Source organism: Physella acuta, unplaced genomic scaffold, assembly GCF_028476545.2.
Source record: "Physella acuta isolate Inbredline_101_S28 unplaced genomic scaffold, ASM2847654v3 ptg000585l, whole genome shotgun sequence".
In the NCBI taxonomy this organism is placed as follows: domain Eukaryota; kingdom Metazoa; phylum Mollusca; class Gastropoda; family Physidae; genus Physella; species Physella acuta.
Genome location: NW_026732104.1, coordinates 480,474 through 501,121, shown reverse-complemented (window position 1 = coordinate 501,121; position 20,648 = coordinate 480,474). Strand labels below are relative to the sequence as shown.

The 20,648-nt window shown below is 34.4% G+C and overlaps 1 protein-coding gene across 1 annotated transcript; it reads left to right on the top strand.

Annotated features, from left to right (window-relative positions):
• The first annotated feature begins 901 nt into the window (after positions 1-901).
• LOC131947149 (uncharacterized) lies at positions 902-13,166 on the top strand. The gene is made up of 12 exons (XM_059308258.1): positions 902-1,208; positions 1,785-1,819; positions 5,170-5,190; positions 5,965-5,985; positions 6,601-6,783; positions 7,267-7,386; positions 7,632-7,698; positions 8,217-8,348; positions 9,034-9,081; positions 9,456-9,515; positions 12,187-12,285; positions 12,916-13,166. Exons 1-12 carry the CDS (start codon positions 1,133-1,135, stop codon positions 12,975-12,977), a joined length of 924 nt encoding a protein of 307 aa, XP_059164241.1. The 5' UTR covers positions 902-1,132; the 3' UTR covers positions 12,978-13,166.
• Positions 13,167-20,648: the final 7,482 nt, after the last annotated feature.

Genomic DNA, 20,648 nt, shown 5'->3' with positions numbered 1-20,648 from the left:
TAGAAAACGTAGATGACGGTGGAGTACTAGTTTAAAAAAAAAAAAAACTGAAGTTGTTGGTTTAAGTGAAGAGCCCTTGTTAAAAAAAAAGAGTGTTAGTTTTCTGTAGTTTATACAAGGATGAACCTGATTATGAAGTTGTCGTGAAGTCTAGCATATAGCCAAACTGGTCTCTCTCACTTATCTGTTTGGCGGTGGTGTCAAGAGTTGTGGGACCTTACAGAGATTTATCTTGTCCAAGAAAGAGTGGGGTACGGATTTTAGTGGGGGTTTCTGGTCAAACATATTTCAACACAACTTTTGAGATATAGAATTGTAGGTTTCCTGCACATTTTATTCGAGGAACTGCCATAAATTGTTCAAAATTGTAAGTAATTAACATTAAAGAGAATGTGTGATATAGAATTGTGAGTAGTTGACGGCTTGTACGTTATATGTAGATGGTAATTGTGAACTTATAGAGAAATTCGGTAAGTTTATATTTACTTTTGTGGCGTAGGCAGGTATGAGGAACTAGGAGCGTCTTATTATTGTTACAGATATTGGCGACCTCACGCTTATTTCGATATTATATATATATATATATATATATATATATATATATATATATATATATAACATAAAAATATCATGCCTACACCATTAACTTTAGAAATGATTATACTATAGGGCTGGTGAGTAGGTCACCAACCAGTTCTACGGCTCAATGAAACCTGCAAGAGCCATAAAACTGGTTGGTGAACTACTTACCAGCCCTATAGATAGATGTTCATTATTAGGATTACATTAGTTTAAATAAACTATGAACCGATCAGATTTCTATGAAATATAATCATACACGTTAGGAAATATTTTATACTTGATAGATTATGTTAAAATACGACAAATTATATCAGACACAATTCTTAAAGCACATTTTAGGATATACTTTTGAACTTATTTCAGTTTTAGATTGAAGCCTAGTAAATAAATGAAAACAAAATAACACGATTTAAGCTGACATCTCTCTTGGAACATATCCTGGGATTTATCCACTGCTTTAAGACGCATACACTGATCTAACTCTACAATACATAAGAAGACATTGGATCAGTCTAGTATTGATCAGCTGAACCAACTTGTAGAATAGGCCATGGAGAGCCTAGTCTCAGCACTGATGCTTATCACATTGGCCTTGTCATCATTAGTTGTGGCAGGTAGTCCAACAGGTAGGTTTCTATATTCTTACACTTATTTCATGGATGAGAAGATGTTTAAAAAAGTTAATATAAAAAAAATGAAAAACATATGTGTTAAAAAATAATTAAAAATAAATACTTTTTTAAAATAAAAAATAAAAAATAAGTACATGTATATTAAGTTTGGCGTTTGATTTTTCTTTAAATAAAGCGGGAGTGATCTCCCCTAAACTTTCTCGATTATTCTTATATAACACTACGGGGGATACCAACTCGAGTTTTAGACATGATTTTTAATCCATTTTAATCACTTAAAATTTCTAAAAATAGAATAGAATCTCGTATGAAAAAAGAATTGCGCATCAAATGAACAGCAAACAAAGTGTGTATAATAGTGCGGAATATTAGTACTTTACAAATTCATATTTTGTTTTGAGAAATCAGAACACACAGTTCTCGATAACATTGTTGTACCACAAATAGTAAAACAAATGTATAGTAACAAATGGAAGAAATATAAAAACAATGTTGAAGGACTTAGTAAATGAACATGCCTTTGTTTATCTCGTGTTAAACTGAGTTCTAACATTATGTCTTTATACCCAGGTACTGGCGTTGTGTCGGCTAGGGACACAGATAAGGTAAGCACAACCTGACGAGTGTCAAATGTATCGATACTAAAATTATTACAGGCCCTATACAGGTATAGCGAGATTTATCGTTGCTTAAACTGATTAGTTGTTGCCGGTCAGGTACAAGAATCTTATTCAATAGATAGAGCCTGAGAGTAGGTAATAACTCCTCTGTCAATTACCCCCCCCCCCCCCATCCCCGTCATCGGACTCTTAGATCAATTATGTCCTAATTCCCCCATGGTAATTAACCCTCCCCCCCCCCCCCCCCCATTTTGCGAGAGTACCAATTGTATTATAAATGTTGAGAGCGAGGTTAGAAAAAAAGGCATTTCATAGCATGCATGAAATTGACCGACACAGTTGGAAGTAAATAGTATTTCGTACTTCTATATTTCTATATAGTATCAAACAGAGAAATTAGCAATTAAATAAAGCTTAAATAAATAAGCTTATTTCTTGAAGAAAATTTCCTCCCCAACTCCTTGATGGACAGTGAATCTTGTAAAATGAAATAGATGTCCCCTAGCTTTCCTTGCCTGCCTACGTTCTTGTAGTGTCACAATGTCGGCCGTCCCACTCGACATTTTGTAAACAAAACAAAAAGTCCCTTGTGATAGTACACGTAGGGTGATATCATATTAATTTCCCCCACCTCATATGTTTTAAAAAAATACATATAGATTATAGTCGCATAGGCTGTGCGAACTTATCACTAATTAAAAAAGTATCTGTACAACTACGGCGGCTATCAGCACCTCAGCTTATTAAGAAAAAAAGGACAATTAATAACCTTGATCAAGGATTGTTTATGTATTGTGTTTATTCGTAGCCATGACGTCACATTTGTGAAGTATTTATGACGTCTGCTACCCAGTTTGTCGTAAACGTACGACCTATTTCTTCTTCTTCTTCTTCGTTCTTAATTTTTAGTGTTGGAAGGGATCGAGCCTTATCTGCCAGAGGGTTTGAACTCGATGCTTTTTCGAATTTTTCAACCATGAGCTTTTGCCGACTCGACCACGCCTCCAACACAATTAAGGATACGTGTCAACTGGTTAAGCGCCATTAAGGCCATTGACTCCGATTTCAGCCTGCTTTTCTTTTTGGATTTGCTTCCATAGTCTTTGTCCAACCAAGAACAAACTACAAGGCAGCAGTTGTTTGATTTTGGAGTTGTCATCTGCCCGAGGGTTCGAACTCGAGACTTTTCGGTTTAGCAACCACGAGCTATACCGACTCGACCACGCCGACCCCCTCGACCTGTTTCAAAGTCCACACCTTGAAAGGTTAAAGTTTATAAATGGTAGTGGTTTCTATTGGTGCCGTTAATGTTATACGTTAACTACATTCTGTTGACTCTAGGCAGTTAAAGAAAAAAAAATCAGAGTCCTCTTTAGACCTAGCGATCCATTAAGCAGATGAAGTAGAGTTCATGTTTTTAAACTCGGCATTGGAAGGATATTGTGGTCAGCACTATTCACAGCCGCCTTTATCGTTCCTAGTGCGAGTTAGATACCCATCACTGACTTGAACCCGGATTCGAACTGGAGACTGTTAGATGAGCAGTCTAGCGCTCTACCGCTAGGCCACGTATATGACCATTTTAAACTACCATTCGGTAACTGAGGAATCGTCCACCTGTGATGTCAAGCAATTTAGCCTATACACACTCTCCTCCCCCCTCCCCTCCTGTACCTAGTATCTTCACACATCGTCATTCTCACCCCCATCCTCACACACGTAGCAAATCCTAACAAAATCCTAATTTGCGAACCATTTTTTTAATAAATTAAAAAAAAAGAAACAGTCTCTATATTCAACCTACCTCTCCCGATATTAAATCTTTTCCTTTTATATGAAATCGTATCCCCGGTAATAATGCAAGAGATACAATGTAAACAACTCCATTTTGTCGTAATACGTCATGCCACAAAGGTGAACTTTTAATCTGAGGATTACATGTAACAGATTATTGTTCTGTGAAGTATTTCATTCAATACGTATGTACTTATAGATAAGCTGTTTTCCCCCACTCAAAGCTAACAAATCTTACATCTTTTAACTTTGATTTATGCTAGGTAGCGCTAGTTCTTTTATGGGACTTAGCTTTTTGATGTCGAAGACTGTTAAAATCACGAGGAATTATGGTTTTCTTTTAAAAATTTTAGTTTGAAGATCCAGTATTATGGTTAAAAGTTATTTATATAGAGTTTTGTGACCTTTAAGGACGTCACCTTCGTTTGTCACATAACGTCTTTTTAAAAAAAAATACTTTTATTTTCCATAAAACAAATTACAACATATTTAGAGTAATAAAATTTACATACAAGTGACAATTTAATAATAATTTACATTATGGCAAATATGTGATGGAGCTAAATTTGATATGTACAAAAACCATTTTATTTTTGCCATTGCAAGAATTTTAATTAAAATTCAGAACTTACAAGTTAAAAAATTTTCCATTCATAATTTTGTTATAATTAAAAGGTTTTATTAGTTTAACTGCAGGAAATTATAGCTCAAAGTATTAGCCTAGGAATTATCAATATGTACTGGGTATTAAGTTTAAATAAGTATTCTATTTAATTAATACTGTAAAAGAAAAACAAGTTTAATAAAAATCATACACCAGGGGTCGGCAACCTGCGGCTCGCGAGCCGCATGCGGCTCTTTTGATGTCATGATGCGGCTCTTCAGCTCCATGCACAAATATTAATAATTATTTTAATTTATTTTTAAAACTCATAAAAATATTAGTCTGCAATACTCGGTAATTAAAGATTTAGATCTAATAACAATGTAAAGTTTCTAATTTCGAGCAGAGCTTGCTAAACTACTTTAATATGTTTTGTGCGAAACATGTGTATGATTTTATATGAATAAATATTATTTCATATTTTAAGCTATTTATTTTAAATGTGTATATATATATATATATATATATATATATATATATATATATATATATATATATATATATATATATATATATATATATATATATAATATCATAATATTGAAATGGAAATGTTTGTGGCTCTTTAAAAACTGTAAAATGTGGTAAATTGTAACTTTTGGCTCTTCCGTCCCAAAAGGTTGCCGACCCCTGTCATACACAGTTGTATAATATGTACAAAAACCATGACGTCACAGCAACTAGCCATTGGCAATAAACTATGAGCAATTAGTTCTGCACTCAGCAGCAATTAGCTAGTCAGTCATTCGTTTTTTTTTTCTTTCTGTAACACCCTTGCGTATCGCACTGTAAATTTAACAAAGTGTTATAGAATATTTCTTATAGCTATAATGTAAAATACATGAAAACTAAAATATTAATTTTTTGTTTGTTTCAGGCCTCTGCTCTCAGGAATAAGGTAGGCATTTTTACTTTCCTTGAACATGACACAAAAACTTACTAATCGGCTCGATTCTCTCCCTTACTGTAAGATCGCGACTGTTGTGTACCGACACACTATTCGAGTTAATATTTCTCTTTAGTTTGTTCTTGATGTTTTTTTTTTCAATAAGGATGTGAGGGGGGGGGGGGGCATTTGCTCCGGAATGGGACAGTACTGAGAATACTGAAACTTAATGTTGTTTCGTTTTTTAAAAAAATATAATGTTTATATTGTGTTTAAAATTTAACGTCAGGTCTTTTTTTTATATTCAGTGGCGTCACAAGGCGGGAGGGGGTTGTGGTTAAACACTGGGTGACACCATTTAGAGGGTGACACCATTTAGAGGGTGATACCATTTTGAGGGTGGTACCATTTAGAGGGTGATACCTTTTAGAGGGTGATACCATGTAGAGGGTGACACTATTTAGAGGGTGATACCATGAGGAAAAGTCGTAAATTGTAATGTTTAACACAATGTTTTATCTATAACAAAATAGTAGGGGGAGAGGACTGACACCAAACCGAAAATGTGACATTGATGGGGGGGGGGGGGGAAGTGACATCCTAATTTATCTTACCGAATAACACCCAACCTGGTGACGCCACTGATTGTAGTAGTTTAGAGAAAAAAACAAATTATTATCTTGAGACATGGCCGATAAAGTAGAGTTCTGTACACGCCTAACACTTGCCTACAAATTCTTTATTAAAAAACGGAAACCGTGACTTATGTTTATTTTTATATTACAGTTGCAAAAGTTACGCGAGCTGGTATGTACAGGTTCCATTATTATTTCTTCGGTTACCTCCCATATCATCAGTGTAACGAGTTTTTTCTCCAGTTATCTCCCATGTCACCGTTTTTACGTTTTTTTCCTTCTGCTTCATAACGCTTTACATTGTGTTGTTATACAGCTATCTATTCTACATATTGCATGATTATCTTTTAATGAATATTTATAGTAATTTTTTTCCATACATAAACATAAATAAGATAGTGTTGTTCTATCAACTCTATTCACAAGTTATTTTTATATATTTAATGTTAATTTACACATTTTTATCTGTTTCGTTTTGTTGCTACTGTCCATTATTCTCATTCAATGATTCATTCATGCTTTGTGTTCATTGTTTAGTCTTATACCTGTTGAAAGCGACCTGCAAATATAACTTAGATCGTCATGAGGGAATCCATTAGTTTTCAAACAGGTCTCTTCCAAACTTTTCAATGCTTGCCATCTTATAATAACTTTTGGCGGCTGTTTCTCAAGTTTCATGAAAAGTCATGTTTTTAGTCTTAAGTCGTGTTTAGTTAGTTTGGTTCAAAGTCAAGTTACCAGCATAGCTTCAACCTATTTGACCGCATATTGGGGTGTTGGTTCTCAGTTGTCCCAAGACGTAGATGAAGTAGAGTTGAAGTCGTACACAGCCCAGAAACCAGCGTCTGATAAAGTAGATTTAAAGTCGTACACTGACCAGAAACCAGCACCTACCAAGACACCAGCGCAAGAGGTGTCTGAAGATGATATGAAACACGCGCTTACGGCATCTGATGTGGTCCCAGTAAAGGTCAGTGTTTAATGCTACTTTATCTTTATCACTGTTCATTTTTTTGCTAATTAATATAGTTTTACTTCTGTAACTGTAAAACATGGATTAAGGAAGTAAAAGTGAGTTATTTAAATGGAAGGTTGGAATAATTATTAGATAGCAATTCAGTTCATACAATCAGATTAGACCAGAGGCGTAGCGACCCTTCCCGGCGCCCGGGGACAAACTTTTCGATTTGCACCCCCCCCCCGTCAAGATTTTCATTTGCACCTCTCTCAAACTTTCAATTTGCACCGCCCTCAACCTTTCAATTTATTTTTCCAACCCATTTTGGCGCCCCCTAAGGTCGGCGCCCGGGGACATGTGTCCCCCCCCGGCCCCCCTCCCCTCGCTAAGCTACCGGATTAGACTACCCAGTTGAGATTATGTTACATCACTGCCTCAAATCCCATCAGCAAAAAATTACGAAGTTTTTACTTGAACCAAACGAAACAAACACAGTCTTTTAAAAACATGTCTACTTACATTCTTACTTACTTACATTACTTCAATCTTTTATTTTGTGTCCAGGGTACTAGAGCGAGCATACCACTATCAAAAAGTGACGAGGATTCTATAGACGTAAGTTGAGGCACCATGCACACATTACATAACATAAAGGAGTGGATCACTAATGGGGTGTTTTTTTCGTGGGGTTTGGATACATTTAAAGACTTCTTAAATGTCATAATGAAGTGTCAATGAAATAATCTGACGCCATAAAAAATTTATCTAATGTGTCTTGGTTGGGTGTGTGGGACGGGGAAGTGGGGTGGTTATTACAAATGGTATACATTATGAGGAGTTTTGTTTTCTTCTTAAACCAGGTCTTATCTAAGGCACTAGCACGTCTACATCAGCCTAAATATAAAAGTAGGATGGATTCTATCGGGGGTAAGGAGATATTATACATATATACATACATACATATATATATATATATATATATATGTATATATATGTATATATATGTATATATATATATATACATATATACATATGTATATATACATATACACATATATACACATGTATATATATATATATATATACATATATATATATATATGTGTGTGTGTATGTGTGTGTGTATGTGTGCGTGTATTGAGCCACCTCTTATGTTATGAATGAATCCACATTTTGTCGTTATTGTCGCATGATTCAAACTGTGTGATACTTTAGGAGCTATTGCTTTCTACAGCCAACATCCAGTTGGTAGTTAAGATAAAGTTCTTGGTTAGGGTTGATCTATTATTGGTGACTGTCTCTGTCAGGTATACGTACCCATGGTTAACCGATTAGTATCGATGCTATTTTCTGACAGAGTACCTAGGCACCGAGTAGATTTATTGTCTCTGTCAGGTATACGTACCCATGGTTAACCGATTAGTATCGATACTATCTTCTGACAGAGTATTTAGGCACCGAGTACAACGAAGAAGAAGAACCTGGACAGGACGTGGTCGAACTGGAAAATCTCATCCGACGTGCTTTGGTCAAGCTCAGTGAAGAAAAGACTGCTCACCCCAAACCAGCATTGTTTAGTAAGTTCAGGGGTCAGGGGTTAATAAGTTCATTTCCGCTAAACTTTAATGTCAGAGGTAAATAATTCATTTCTGGCCAACTTTGAGGTCAGAGGTTAGTAAGTTCATTTTAAAAATGTCCATCCAAAGTTGGTTAGATCAGTTATTATAGTTGGTCTAAAGGGACATGCACATTATTAGAACATACAACACTATAATTTAAAACAAACTGCTCTTTATTTAAGAAGTGTAGTTGAACACTAGGGTATAGGTGAATACGTATGTGTGCGTGTGTATGTGTGCGTGTTGTTCGCGTATGTGTGCTTGTATTTATATTTTTGTATGTAGACCTACATGGCTATAGTGCTATACCCAGAGGCGTAGCGAAGGGGGGGGGGGAGGCGGGGGGTGCGGACCGCACCGGGTGACACCATTTAGAGGGGTGACACCAAGGCAAAAAATAGCAAAATATATAGAGAAAAACTTGAGGGGGGTGCAAATTGAAAGTTTGAGGAGGGGGGTGCAAATCGAAAATTTGAAAGTTTGTTCCGGGAAGGGTCGCTACGCCTCTGGGGGTGACACCATTAAGTACCGCACCGGGGGACACCCGACCTCGCTACGCCACTGGCTATACCCCCTTATATTTAGGGTTATGGAATCTATTAAAGAACCAAAATAATTTGTTAAATGATTTGTTAACTTACAGAACTTCCCTCAACTGAAAACATTCGACAAATAGAACAGCCACAACACAGTGAGTATATGCCTGTATATATATATATATATATATATATATATATATATATATATATATATATAAATATAACAACATTGTTTCTTTTATGTTTCATTGTAAACCGTTAGACTATAAAGTATTTTTCTAGTAGTTTCATCCTAGAATTACAGAATCACTTATTTAAAAGTGCACTACTATAATATACAGTTAGCTTTAAATCTATCTTAAGGTGTATTTTACATTACTTTCAAGTTTAATGACGCACAGTTGTATCCCATTACCTGATATATTATAAAGCTGTTATGGGTGTAATTCATAATGTTTTGTCACAAGTACCTATCATTGTTTACCCCCCCCCCCTCCACCCCACCCATGCATTTTGCCCTGAATAGCGGAAGAGAACCAACTGAATGCGGAGGTGTTAAAAGATAACAAGCAACTAAAAGCAGAAGGTGAGATCTAGATTTTTCTTTTAGCCTTTAATTTACAACTTTTAAAACCATTAGCAAGTGAATCCCTTGCAAAGTGATATTTGAAAAATAAAGGGAAGTAACATTTAGATTAAATGTTACAATTTTAAAAACAATAATTATCTACCTTGTATTCGGTATTTTGGCTATAAAATTATTAATCAAGATCTGAAATCCAAACATAACGGGCAGGTTGGAATAATTAATTAAAAATATTCTCTAATTTAATCCTGAGACTGTCGAAGTACATTTTTAAGTTTTCGTGACGGCAGTGTAGAGTGTAGACCAATGTACAGTATCGGCGCCAGGTTATTTAGCGCCCTAGCCAAAACCTATTAAAACGCCCCCTTTCACACAAATTAATTACTAATATATATTTATAAGAAAACAATTAATTCAAGGTGACATATTAATTCATTATCAATAGCATACATGTTATAAGTAAACATCAAAATCAAATTTTACTTGCCTCCTTCGTCTCAAAAGTTTGTACTAATTCCTTCAATTCCAATTTGCAAGCGTAATCACTTTGTATTGAAATTGTTGCTAAGTCTACGAAACTACTTTGTACTTTACGACATAGCCCCCCCCCCCCCCACTTTAGAAAATTTTGTGCACACCCCCCCCCCCCTCCCCCCACAAGAAAAAAGTCTGGAAAAAAAACCCACTGATAAAAAAAAGTTCTTGTAGTGTTGGGCTCTCGGCAGTCCTCCCAAGGTGAGTTCCAAAACGGAACTTACCTGTTTTAAGCTTGACTGTGTCTAGTTATAATTGTAAAATGTCTATATTGTATGATTATGTAACGATCTTTTTGAAAAATAAAAGGTTATAAATGTTATAGATTCCAGTCTAAAAGTGTTATATATGAATCCTTTAGGAGAGGGTGAAAGATATGAAAAGACAATTAGATGATTAATTTACAACTAAGACTTTACGTCTACTAACATTATGTATTGCAATCTACAACGGCTGCTGATGTATTTGTTTTTCAACTTGATAATGTTAAAAAACCTACCAAACTATTTTGTTTAGAACTTAAGCTCTATGTAATTTTTACAATAACTTTAAGTTGTATTTATATGTAAGCGGTCAACCTAAGGTGCACGTATCTGAAATTAATGTAAAGTTAAGCAACGATTTATCTCCCATTTGATAATCAAAATAACAAAATTGTATTCAAGGGAAATAACTTACACATAAATTGCTAAATTAACCAAGTGTAACTAAGACATGATTGAAAACACAATAAAACACTCTAAACTTCATTACGTTATAATTATAACAAGCCTTTTATATGAACTATGTAAACTTGTGAAAAAAATATATTTTACATATTGAATACTTAACTATAGTTTTTGTTTAAAAGTCTAAAAATGGTAGCTTTATTATAGCATACTTCTATTCAATAATGAGGACATTCAAATGAATGTTTGACCTTCAGTTCTTAAAATAACGTTAAATTTTGGATCCCCTAAATTTTTAGGGACGTTTTTAAAAACAAATAAACACGGGTAACTGTTTTAGACATTGTTAGAATTATTGATTGAATATTAAAAAAAAAACAATTAATTTGAAAAAAAAACAAAGTTGACAGGCTAGTTATAAATTCCATCCTATTTAATATTATATATTAAATTAATACTTTAATAGTTGTAATATAGTTTCCTAAAAAAACTAAAGATTTTTCAACTAGAGAAAGCCTTCCTTTCTTTGTAGTGTGTTCCGTACTGAACTAAAATCATATAACTTACGATAAACTCGACTACTCGATATACTCTACTACATTCACAACACATATCAAACTACGACACCAACTCGTTTAACTTCACCAAACTACAAACGGTACTCCCAATCAACAACGATTTCACTGGACCTACTACTACACTTTAACAGTCAATAACATTCGATACCTTAATACCAAGAGAATCAATACTCCCGAACTCCAGAACTACGATACTTCATCACCTACATTACATTCTCATTTTTCTACTACCAATCAGATTCCACTAGACCTTTAACTACACAACAACCATATACAAATTATGACACTTAAACAGTTAGATACTTTATACCTAAGAAACCATATCAGCAACAGCCTTCCGCAGTTACTCCCAAATCTAAACGATTCATGAAAACTTACCGAACAAGTAAAATACTTTAAACACATTACAAAACTATACACCAGGACAGATTTCTAATCCAAAGTTAAAGAAAACGAGACTTACAGGCCCTATTAAAATTAAATAACCGTTTGAAATGTTCGAAATTCGAAATTTAAATTATAAAATTATTTAATCGTTTTCTGCATCAATTATGTGACACAAAATTTAAAAGGTAAAGTAACTTTCCAAATTAGGGAGGTGGGATTGCATTTTCACGATCGCGAATAAATATAGGCCCATATAGACCTAATTTTGGGGTGGGGGTGCAAAATTGATAGTTCATCCTGGGTGCCGAAATAGATCACTACTCCTTTATAAAAGTTATTAATTATTAGGTACTTTTTGATAATAGCGATTAAACCTTTTGCGCCCCCAAGGGATAGCGCCCTAGGTGACCGCCTAGTTCGCCTTATAGGTAGCGCCGGCCCTGCGAATGTCACAGAAGTGAGTGTGGAAGCTCATCCAAATCTTTATGTCAATATTGTTTACAGCTCTGAAAGCTGTTGAGAATCAACTGCTCCGCGATATATCGCTCCTTAACAAGCTGGGTTTTACAGTAGATGACGTCATATCAGATCTCCAGAATAAAGGTGAGACACCATACATTTTGTTTCGATGTTAGAAAAATTGTTTTTTTAGCTAGTTGGTGGGAAGGCTTGGCCTAGCGGTAAAGTGCTAGACTGCTGAGCACACTATCCCTTCATATGCCGAGGTCACAGAAAGAAGCGAACTCAACTTTATTAGTTTACACGGGCAAGGGAAAAGGGAACGTAACAAACTTTTACAAGGCTGATTGAGGCCAGCAAGCGAACACTTTGTCATGTAAAATAAAAAATATAATAGGTAGACCTGGAATTTTAGGTTTAAAAACTTTAAGTGGAGCCTTCATATTGTTGATTGTGTAAACTAAACGTTTCATGCGTATTGAATGGGAAACGTACGAATCAACATTATAGTTAAAGACGAGGGTCGTCCAAATGAGGACACATTTATGTGGGGTGGTTTTTGATTTTTGATTTACTGTGGTATTTAAGGGATGGTGGGCTTCATCTGGGATGGGGCTAAGTAAATATATTATAACTTACGTCTCTCTCTAATATTTGGATGTTCTTGAGTTTTCTAATGTTCAGGGGTGTTGGGATTTCTTGAGTGTTTTGATATTCCTCGTGCTTTGATGTTGCTAATATTCTAATGTTGGTTTTAATTTTTTTTTCCATCAGAAAACAGAGACGATGAATTGAAGAAGATTGAGGAAGAACTAGACAGATTGGCCAACTCGTGACGAGTCTTATTTCACTCAGGAGGAGGAGGTGGGGAGGAGAGGGGTGAGAGTGACTGGAGTGAGTAATGACGTCATTTGAGAAGAATGTGCTAGGAATGTAAAAAAAAAAACAACTTTTGATTACATTCGCATTACTTTTGTAATAATTGCCTCTGTGTCTCAATTAGAATAAACATTGTTTTTATTTCACTCATATTATTCATCGTTTTACCTCTATTAATGTTTAAAATATATAGATCTCATATGGTTTTGTCCGAGTGATTTATGGTGTACAGCGGTCAGCCATATTGAAAGGTCAAATCATTGGCAGCCCACATTGAGACATTGTATTAGCTGGATACAGTGTATCTAGTTGTAGAGAAAAGCTAGAGGCTGATTATTAAAACATGAGGACCGATAATTAAATCTGACCACAGGACGGTTCAGGGGAGTACAAGAAACAAATTGAGAGGTGCTGGTCTAAAGGAGTAAAGCTATCAAGGAAGTGAGGGGTGTAAAGCTAACAAATATTTAGCTGAGGGGTGTAAAGCTAACAAATATTTAGTTGAGGGGTGTAAAGCTAACAAATATTTAGCTGAGGGGTGTAAAGCTAACAAATATTTAGCTGAGGGGTGTAAAGCTAACAAATATTTAGCTGAGGGGAGAAATCTGATCACTAATTGAGAGAGAAGATCAAATGACGATCAGAGAGGTAGGAAGAGATAAGGATAGAGGAGATAAGGATAATAGCCATGATAGTTCAGGTATAGACAGGAGTGTAGAGTACTACACGCAAACATTAGATCTCAATGTAGAGTACTACACGCAAACATTAGATCTCAATGTAGAGTACTACACTCAATAGATCTCAATGTAGAGTACTACATGCCCTAGATCTCAATGTAGAGTACTACACGTAAACATTAGATCTCAATGTAGAGTACTACACGCAAACATTAGATCTCAATGTAGAGTACTACACGCAAACATTAGATCTCAATGTAGAGTACTACACTCAATAGATCTCAATGTAGAGTACTACACGTAAACACTAGATCGCAATGTAGAGTACTACACGTAAACACTAGATCGCAATGTAGAGTACTACATGCAGTAGATCTCAATGTAGAGTACTACACTCATTATATCTCAATGTAAAGTACTACACGCAAACACTAGATGTCAATGTATAGTACTACATGCCATAGATCTCAATGTAGAGTGCTACATGTACTAGATCTCAATGTAGAGTACTACATGCACTAGATCTCAATGTAGATTACTACATGCACTAGATCACAATGTAAAGTACTATACACACTAGATACAATGCATTCTACAACTGTTAACGCGTATTTAACACATGAATAACACCCCCGTGTGCAAACTGTCGTTCTGGTTAAATGAAGATGAAACAGTTGTCGCACGTTAATAAACATGGACGTATGGGATCTACAATGCAGGTAGTGATTGATCAATCAGATGAATACAGACACACTGTGGAAATATTTGAGTTGGGGGTGGGTCCCATGGGCCCCTGGGGTGCGGCTTGAACCCACGCCAGCAATTACATTTGGGCCTAGACGGACGCCACAAGTGTGTAATGAAAATCTAGTATTTATCGCCGCCCCAGCACATGAATAGTCTAACCTATGGCGAGCGTGAGTTGAGCGAGTCATATTTCACGTAACCAGATATCAGAAGTGTGTGAGTTCTAGGAGACAAAATCACTTCCCTATTGTGTGGGCTCATATGGTATAGCACTGTTGTATAAATCACTTCCTTTATATATGGGCTCATAATGGTATCTAGCATAGCACTGTTGTATAAATCACTTCCCTTATATATGGGCTCATATGGTATCTAGCATAGCACTGTTGTATGTTGTTCGTCACTGTGCTTGGTGCCTGAACTGATGTGTATGGTACAGTGGCGGAACTAGAAAAAAAGGGCCACCCCGCAAAAAAATTTTTTAGGCCCCCCCATATATATATATATATATATATATATATATATATATATATATATATATATATATATATATATATATATATATATATATATATATATATATATATATATATATATATATAATATATATATATATATATATATATATATATATATATATATATATATGTATATACATATATATATATATATATGTATATACATATATATATATATATATATATATATATATTATATATATATATATATATATATATATATATATATATATATATATATATATATATATATATATATATATATATATATATATATATATATATATATATATATATATATATATATATATATATATATATATATATATATATATATATATATATATATATATATATATATATATATATATATATATTAACAATCACAAAGTACGAACATAGGATACTCATTGCTGGCCTGTTCGGGATTTGAAAAACATCAATTTAAAAAAAGAATTCAACATTATGTCATGTGTTTAAGTGCATTAGTATGTTTTGTGAACATTTTTTTTTAATACTTTTATTTGAAATTTAAAACAAGTACATCAACATCAAATTATTTACAAAAAATCAGTTTTAATTAATTTTTGATAGAGGCCCTCTTAACATTTAGTCGATCAAAAACCTCTTAACATTTAGTCGATCAAAAAAATATAAAACATGAAAGCTTTGTATAAGTAATGGTGTCTCGTGTTATGTTTATTTTATGTTTTTTTTTGTATTTATATAATTAATTTTTTAAGTGTTATTGATTTAATACATTTACTTTTTATAAAATTTCGTTATTTAAAAATTACTTACAAAAAATAATAATTAAGAGAAGTAATTGCTTTTTAATTTGTTTAGTACGAATCTATTAAAAGTAGCTTATGATTACCCTTATTTAACTATTTTAAGAATAAGTCATGGAAGTGGTTTGAACATTTGCTTATCTTTGATAAGTTTGATAAGTTTAATTGTAGGAGAAAGACTCGACTTTCACAGTGGTTTAAAAACAAAGGAAAAAAGAATATACAAGAGCGTGGGGTGGTGCCTATATAATAAAGATAATCCAACCGCAGCTACGGTAATTTTTTTTACAAAACAACCATCAAGTCAAAAATGAAAGAAAATTTACTTTTTTTAACTATAAAAAATTTATTATGGTCGGCTCTGGGCCCCTAAATGGCGTGGGCCCCCCCCCGCATTGCGGGGTCTAGCGGCACTGTAGTTCCGCCCCTGGTACGGTAGTGCGTTATAAAATTTTATATGGTGTGGGGGGGTGTTGTCGTCAATAAAAGAAGTCATCCTCCCTATGAAATGACGGCACAGTTCATCCTATCCTCCTGCCATAATAGTAAATTCTTAACTTATAACTGAGTTTGGACAATATTGGGTATCTTGGTGTGTGTGCTTATTGCATGTGAGTGTTCGTGTGTGTGTGGGCGTATTCGACACTGTGTGTGAGAGTGTGTGGATTGAAATTATGCTAGCTTATTTTATACATAAATCTCGTAAACACAATAGTAAAAATGCATATATTCATCATACCACAAAGTTATGTACTTCAAAAAGTTAATCTGCTACACTTTTATTGAACTCGTATTTTTTATGTACTAAGTAATGGATAAAAACATAGCAAGTAAAATTAATACTTATCTTACAGAATAAACGATTAGTGGTATAAGGATTCCGCTTTAAAATACAAACCAACTATTAGAACGTATTTGATTGGCTGACGAGTCACGATGCCGTCTATAATTAGATATTTGCGAGACAATGCGGTCTAGTCTAACAACCAAAACACCGCGTTTATCGGCCTGAATAAAAACCATCCAACCAATTTGTGTTGATCGGATTGAAATAAGAAAACGACGTGAAAAGGACTTTTATTGTTGTGTTGAAAGTTTCATCACCAGTCATACGATTGATCGCTGGAGCGGTTTTTGTCAGTTCGATAAAAAATAGAGCGATTTGTTTGTTTGTTCGTTTATACAGACAGATTTACCGCCGTACAAATAGAGGCCTAAACACTCTTATCTTCTATATAGTAATGTGCCCTATTGAGTTCATCTGTTTCTGTGTCATCGGAAGTTTGAAAGGATATTCTTGTTAGCACTATTATATATATATATATATATATATATATATATATATATATATATATATATATATATATATATATATATAGTCAGGTAAAGCAGGCAGAGGACTGCAGGACATCCTCGATATGTAAATTGAATGTTAGTTCTGCTTCCTCTAATCAGGTTTAAAAAAAAAGGGGGGGGGGGGTTGGGCGGTAGTTGTCTGAAATAAAACATTTTTGGACCAAAATTTCTATCTGACACTGCAGGCTGCCTTCCTGTAAATGTCAGTCAGTCAGTCAGTCAGTCAGACAGTCAGTCAGTGTTACTTTTAGGCATCTCTCTGGGGCAAGGTGACACCCCTGGTTCACGCCACCCCCACCCCTCCCCCTTCTCTGGGACGAAATAGAATTTTTTATATAGAAAATATGTACTTTAACCAGTGTCCGCCCCTCTCATGTTTCCAGTTCCCCTACCCGCTCGGTTTGAAAAACACTGCCCGAAAGAAACCCTAAAAAGTAAAGAATTATCTTTAGACCTAGCGATGAATTGGGCATGTAGAGCACATATGTTTTTTTGAAGGGAAAGTGTGGTCAGCCGCCTTTAGTTTCTCTAACATGTGTTAGGTACCCATTAGTGCTGGGTGGACTCAGGGACGTTGTGCTGTCTTGGATCCGGATGTGAACTCTAGATTTTCGAGGTTAGCAGGCTGCGTGCACACAGACACGTACAGACACACACAGACAAACACACAGACACAGACACACTGACACACAGACACACACACAGAGACACAGTCAGACACACAAACTGACACAGACACACACACATACACACACAGACACAGACGCAGACACACACACACACAGACACACCCATATAAAGCATAACAAATTTACGAACCTAAACTAAAAAGGACGCACGCCCTTTTGTTAGCAGCATTTGTAATTTGATTTTGCAGGGATCAGAGTTCTTCCAGGCATCTCTTCGGGGAAGAGGGGCAAAGCCCCCCCCCCCCCCAGAAGAAAGTCTACCGCCCCCCCCCCATACTAAATGGAATTTATATAGAAAATATATACTTTTAACAGTGTCTTCCCCCCCCCCCGTCCGCACCCCCCGAAAATTTTAGACCGCCCCCCCCCCCGAAAATTTCAAGTCCCCCCCCTCCCCGGAGAAAAAAGTCTGGAAGAAACACAAGCACGGATTCAAGTTTATAAGTGTTCTTAAATGTAAATTGCTCGAGATATAGCATATTTTTAATTCACTATTAATTCCTCTTAGTTATTTCCCTTACATTTTTTGATGTAATTATGGGAGACAGCATACATTTATTTCACAGAAGGTAGGTACAAAAATAAATACAATTTCTGTTTTAATGAAATTTCAGAAAAATATTAATTTTTATTATAAATCTAAATAACAATATTACATTTCTCAATAAGTTTAGTTTAGTTTCAATTTTTATAGAATAATCATGTAACTATAATTTTCACGAAAACCATTAGACTTATTAAATGTAAAATTTAATAATTTAAATGATACTCCAAAACACTCTAATCTGCAGATGTTAAAGCCAAGGTAATCAAAATGTTCTGATGACAATTAAAAAAAAAAAAAAAAAAAAAAAAAAAAAAAAAAAAAAAGAATTTTTTAATTGTTTTTGTTTAATTTTATGTTAATGTTTCAAAAATCTAATAAGTAAACATAACACTTTAAATTATTAGAAAAGACATTTTAAATCAGGTTTTTTTTAGGCTATTGAGTTTTATAGGTTTAACCTAGTATTTTAAAAATGTTGAAAACTATATTGACATTTAAAAATGTTTTTTAAATTTTTTTTTACAGAGTATGTTTACAAAACAAATGTATGTATAGGTATGTTTTAAACTGAAGAAAGCTAACAAACACTCTTGTCAATAAAAAAAAAGTTAAAACATTAAAAAATATGAATATTTAACACACCCCCTTTCATCACACCTTCCCCGCCCCAACCCCCCACTCACACCCCATCCTATTGTCCCCATAACCGCAGCTCCTTCGTCCCCATGACCCCATCCCTATACCCCAACTACCCGCTACGCGTCGAATGCATTACTTAAAAAAACATCTTATAAATCAACTTATTTGTGATTGTTAGATAAAAATAATTTTCTTTCAGATCTGTATCCCCCACACCTCATAAATAAGTCACACTTATGACAAAATTTATGAGAAAATCACCCCAAAATAACTCAATAGGTCAGGTTTCCCATTTTAATGTTTTCGCCCACATTACCCGTCTCGAACGACTATGGAGTTTTTTCTATGGCACATACTATTTATTACCTTCCTGTATACCAATTGTATATACATGTTGTTTAAAATAGTCTAAAACAGCATATTTGTTTTTTGACATGTATATATTTGTAAAAACATCTTCAATATGTTTATGTAATAACATTTTAAGTTTATTTATTCCCTTATGAGAACAATGTAAACCACTTTGTTTGAAATTATGCAAATGAGTTTGATGTTGTTTGCCTTGTGTGATAATGAAAACGTATTTAAAAAAAAAAGTATATTGATCAATAATTATATGAGCACTTCCAATTTTTAATTTTGGGTTTGTAAATTAAGTATAGGCTCGAATTTATAGAAAGAGCAGGGGCGTAGCGAGAGGGGGGGGGGCGGGGGCTGCGGACCGCACCGGGTGACACCATTTAAAGGGTGACACCAAGGCAAAAAATAGCAAAATATATAGAGAAAAACTTGAGGGGGGGGGGGTGCAAATCGAAAGTTTGAGGGAGGGGGTGCAAATCGAAAACTTGAGGGGGGGGGATGCAAATCGAAAGTTTGAGGGGAGGGGGGGGGTGCAAATCGAAAACTTGAAAAAAGGGTCGCTACGCCTCTGGGGGGTGACACCTTTAAGTGCCGCACCGGGTGACACCCGACCTCGCTACGCCACTGAGAAAGAGAGGAATATATCTATATCTATATATATCCTATATATATCTATATATTTATGTATATCTACATATGTAGATAATATATATATATATATATACTATTTTTTCTTTCTTTGTAACTTAACGGGAGACTATTTGCATTTACTAATACGGAAAAGTTGCAAAATGCTTTTCTAATTATTTAATTTTTTTTTTACAAGCTTTTATTTAACTTGCTTCTTCTGGCGTCAGTCTGTCGACAGTCTGAGTGAAATTTCGGGCGTTTGTTATATATATATATATATATATATATATATATATATATATATATATATATATATATATATATATATATATATATATATATATATATATATATATATATATATCGTTAAATAGCTAGACTGCTACCCCGAAAGTCTTGAGTTCGGATCCGGGTTCAAGGCAGTAGAATGTCCCTGAGCCCACCCAGCTCTGATGGGTACCTAACTCACGTTATAGAAATACAAAGGCGGCTGGGAATGGTGCCGAGGTTAATAACTGATGCACTTTACCTCATTTGCCCAATGTGTCTTGGACACAAACGGGAAATATTTTATTATTATATTTACATATATGTATGCATGTATATATGTATATTTATTTATTTATATCTGTATATTATATATATATATATATATATATATATATGTAACT

Excerpts from the sequence above, each read along its gene's own strand:
- LOC131947149 (XM_059308258.1), top strand. The coding sequence starts at position 1,133 with ATGGAGAGCCTAGTCTCAGCACTGATGCTTATCACATTGGCCTTGTCA. Across the intron at positions 1,209-1,784 it reads TGTGGCAGGTAGTCCAACAG|GTACTGGCGTTGTGTCGGCT; the intron begins GTAGGTTTCTAT and ends CTTTATACCCAG. Across the intron at positions 9,516-12,186 it reads CAAGCAACTAAAAGCAGAAG|CTCTGAAAGCTGTTGAGAAT; the intron begins GTGAGATCTAGA and ends TATTGTTTACAG.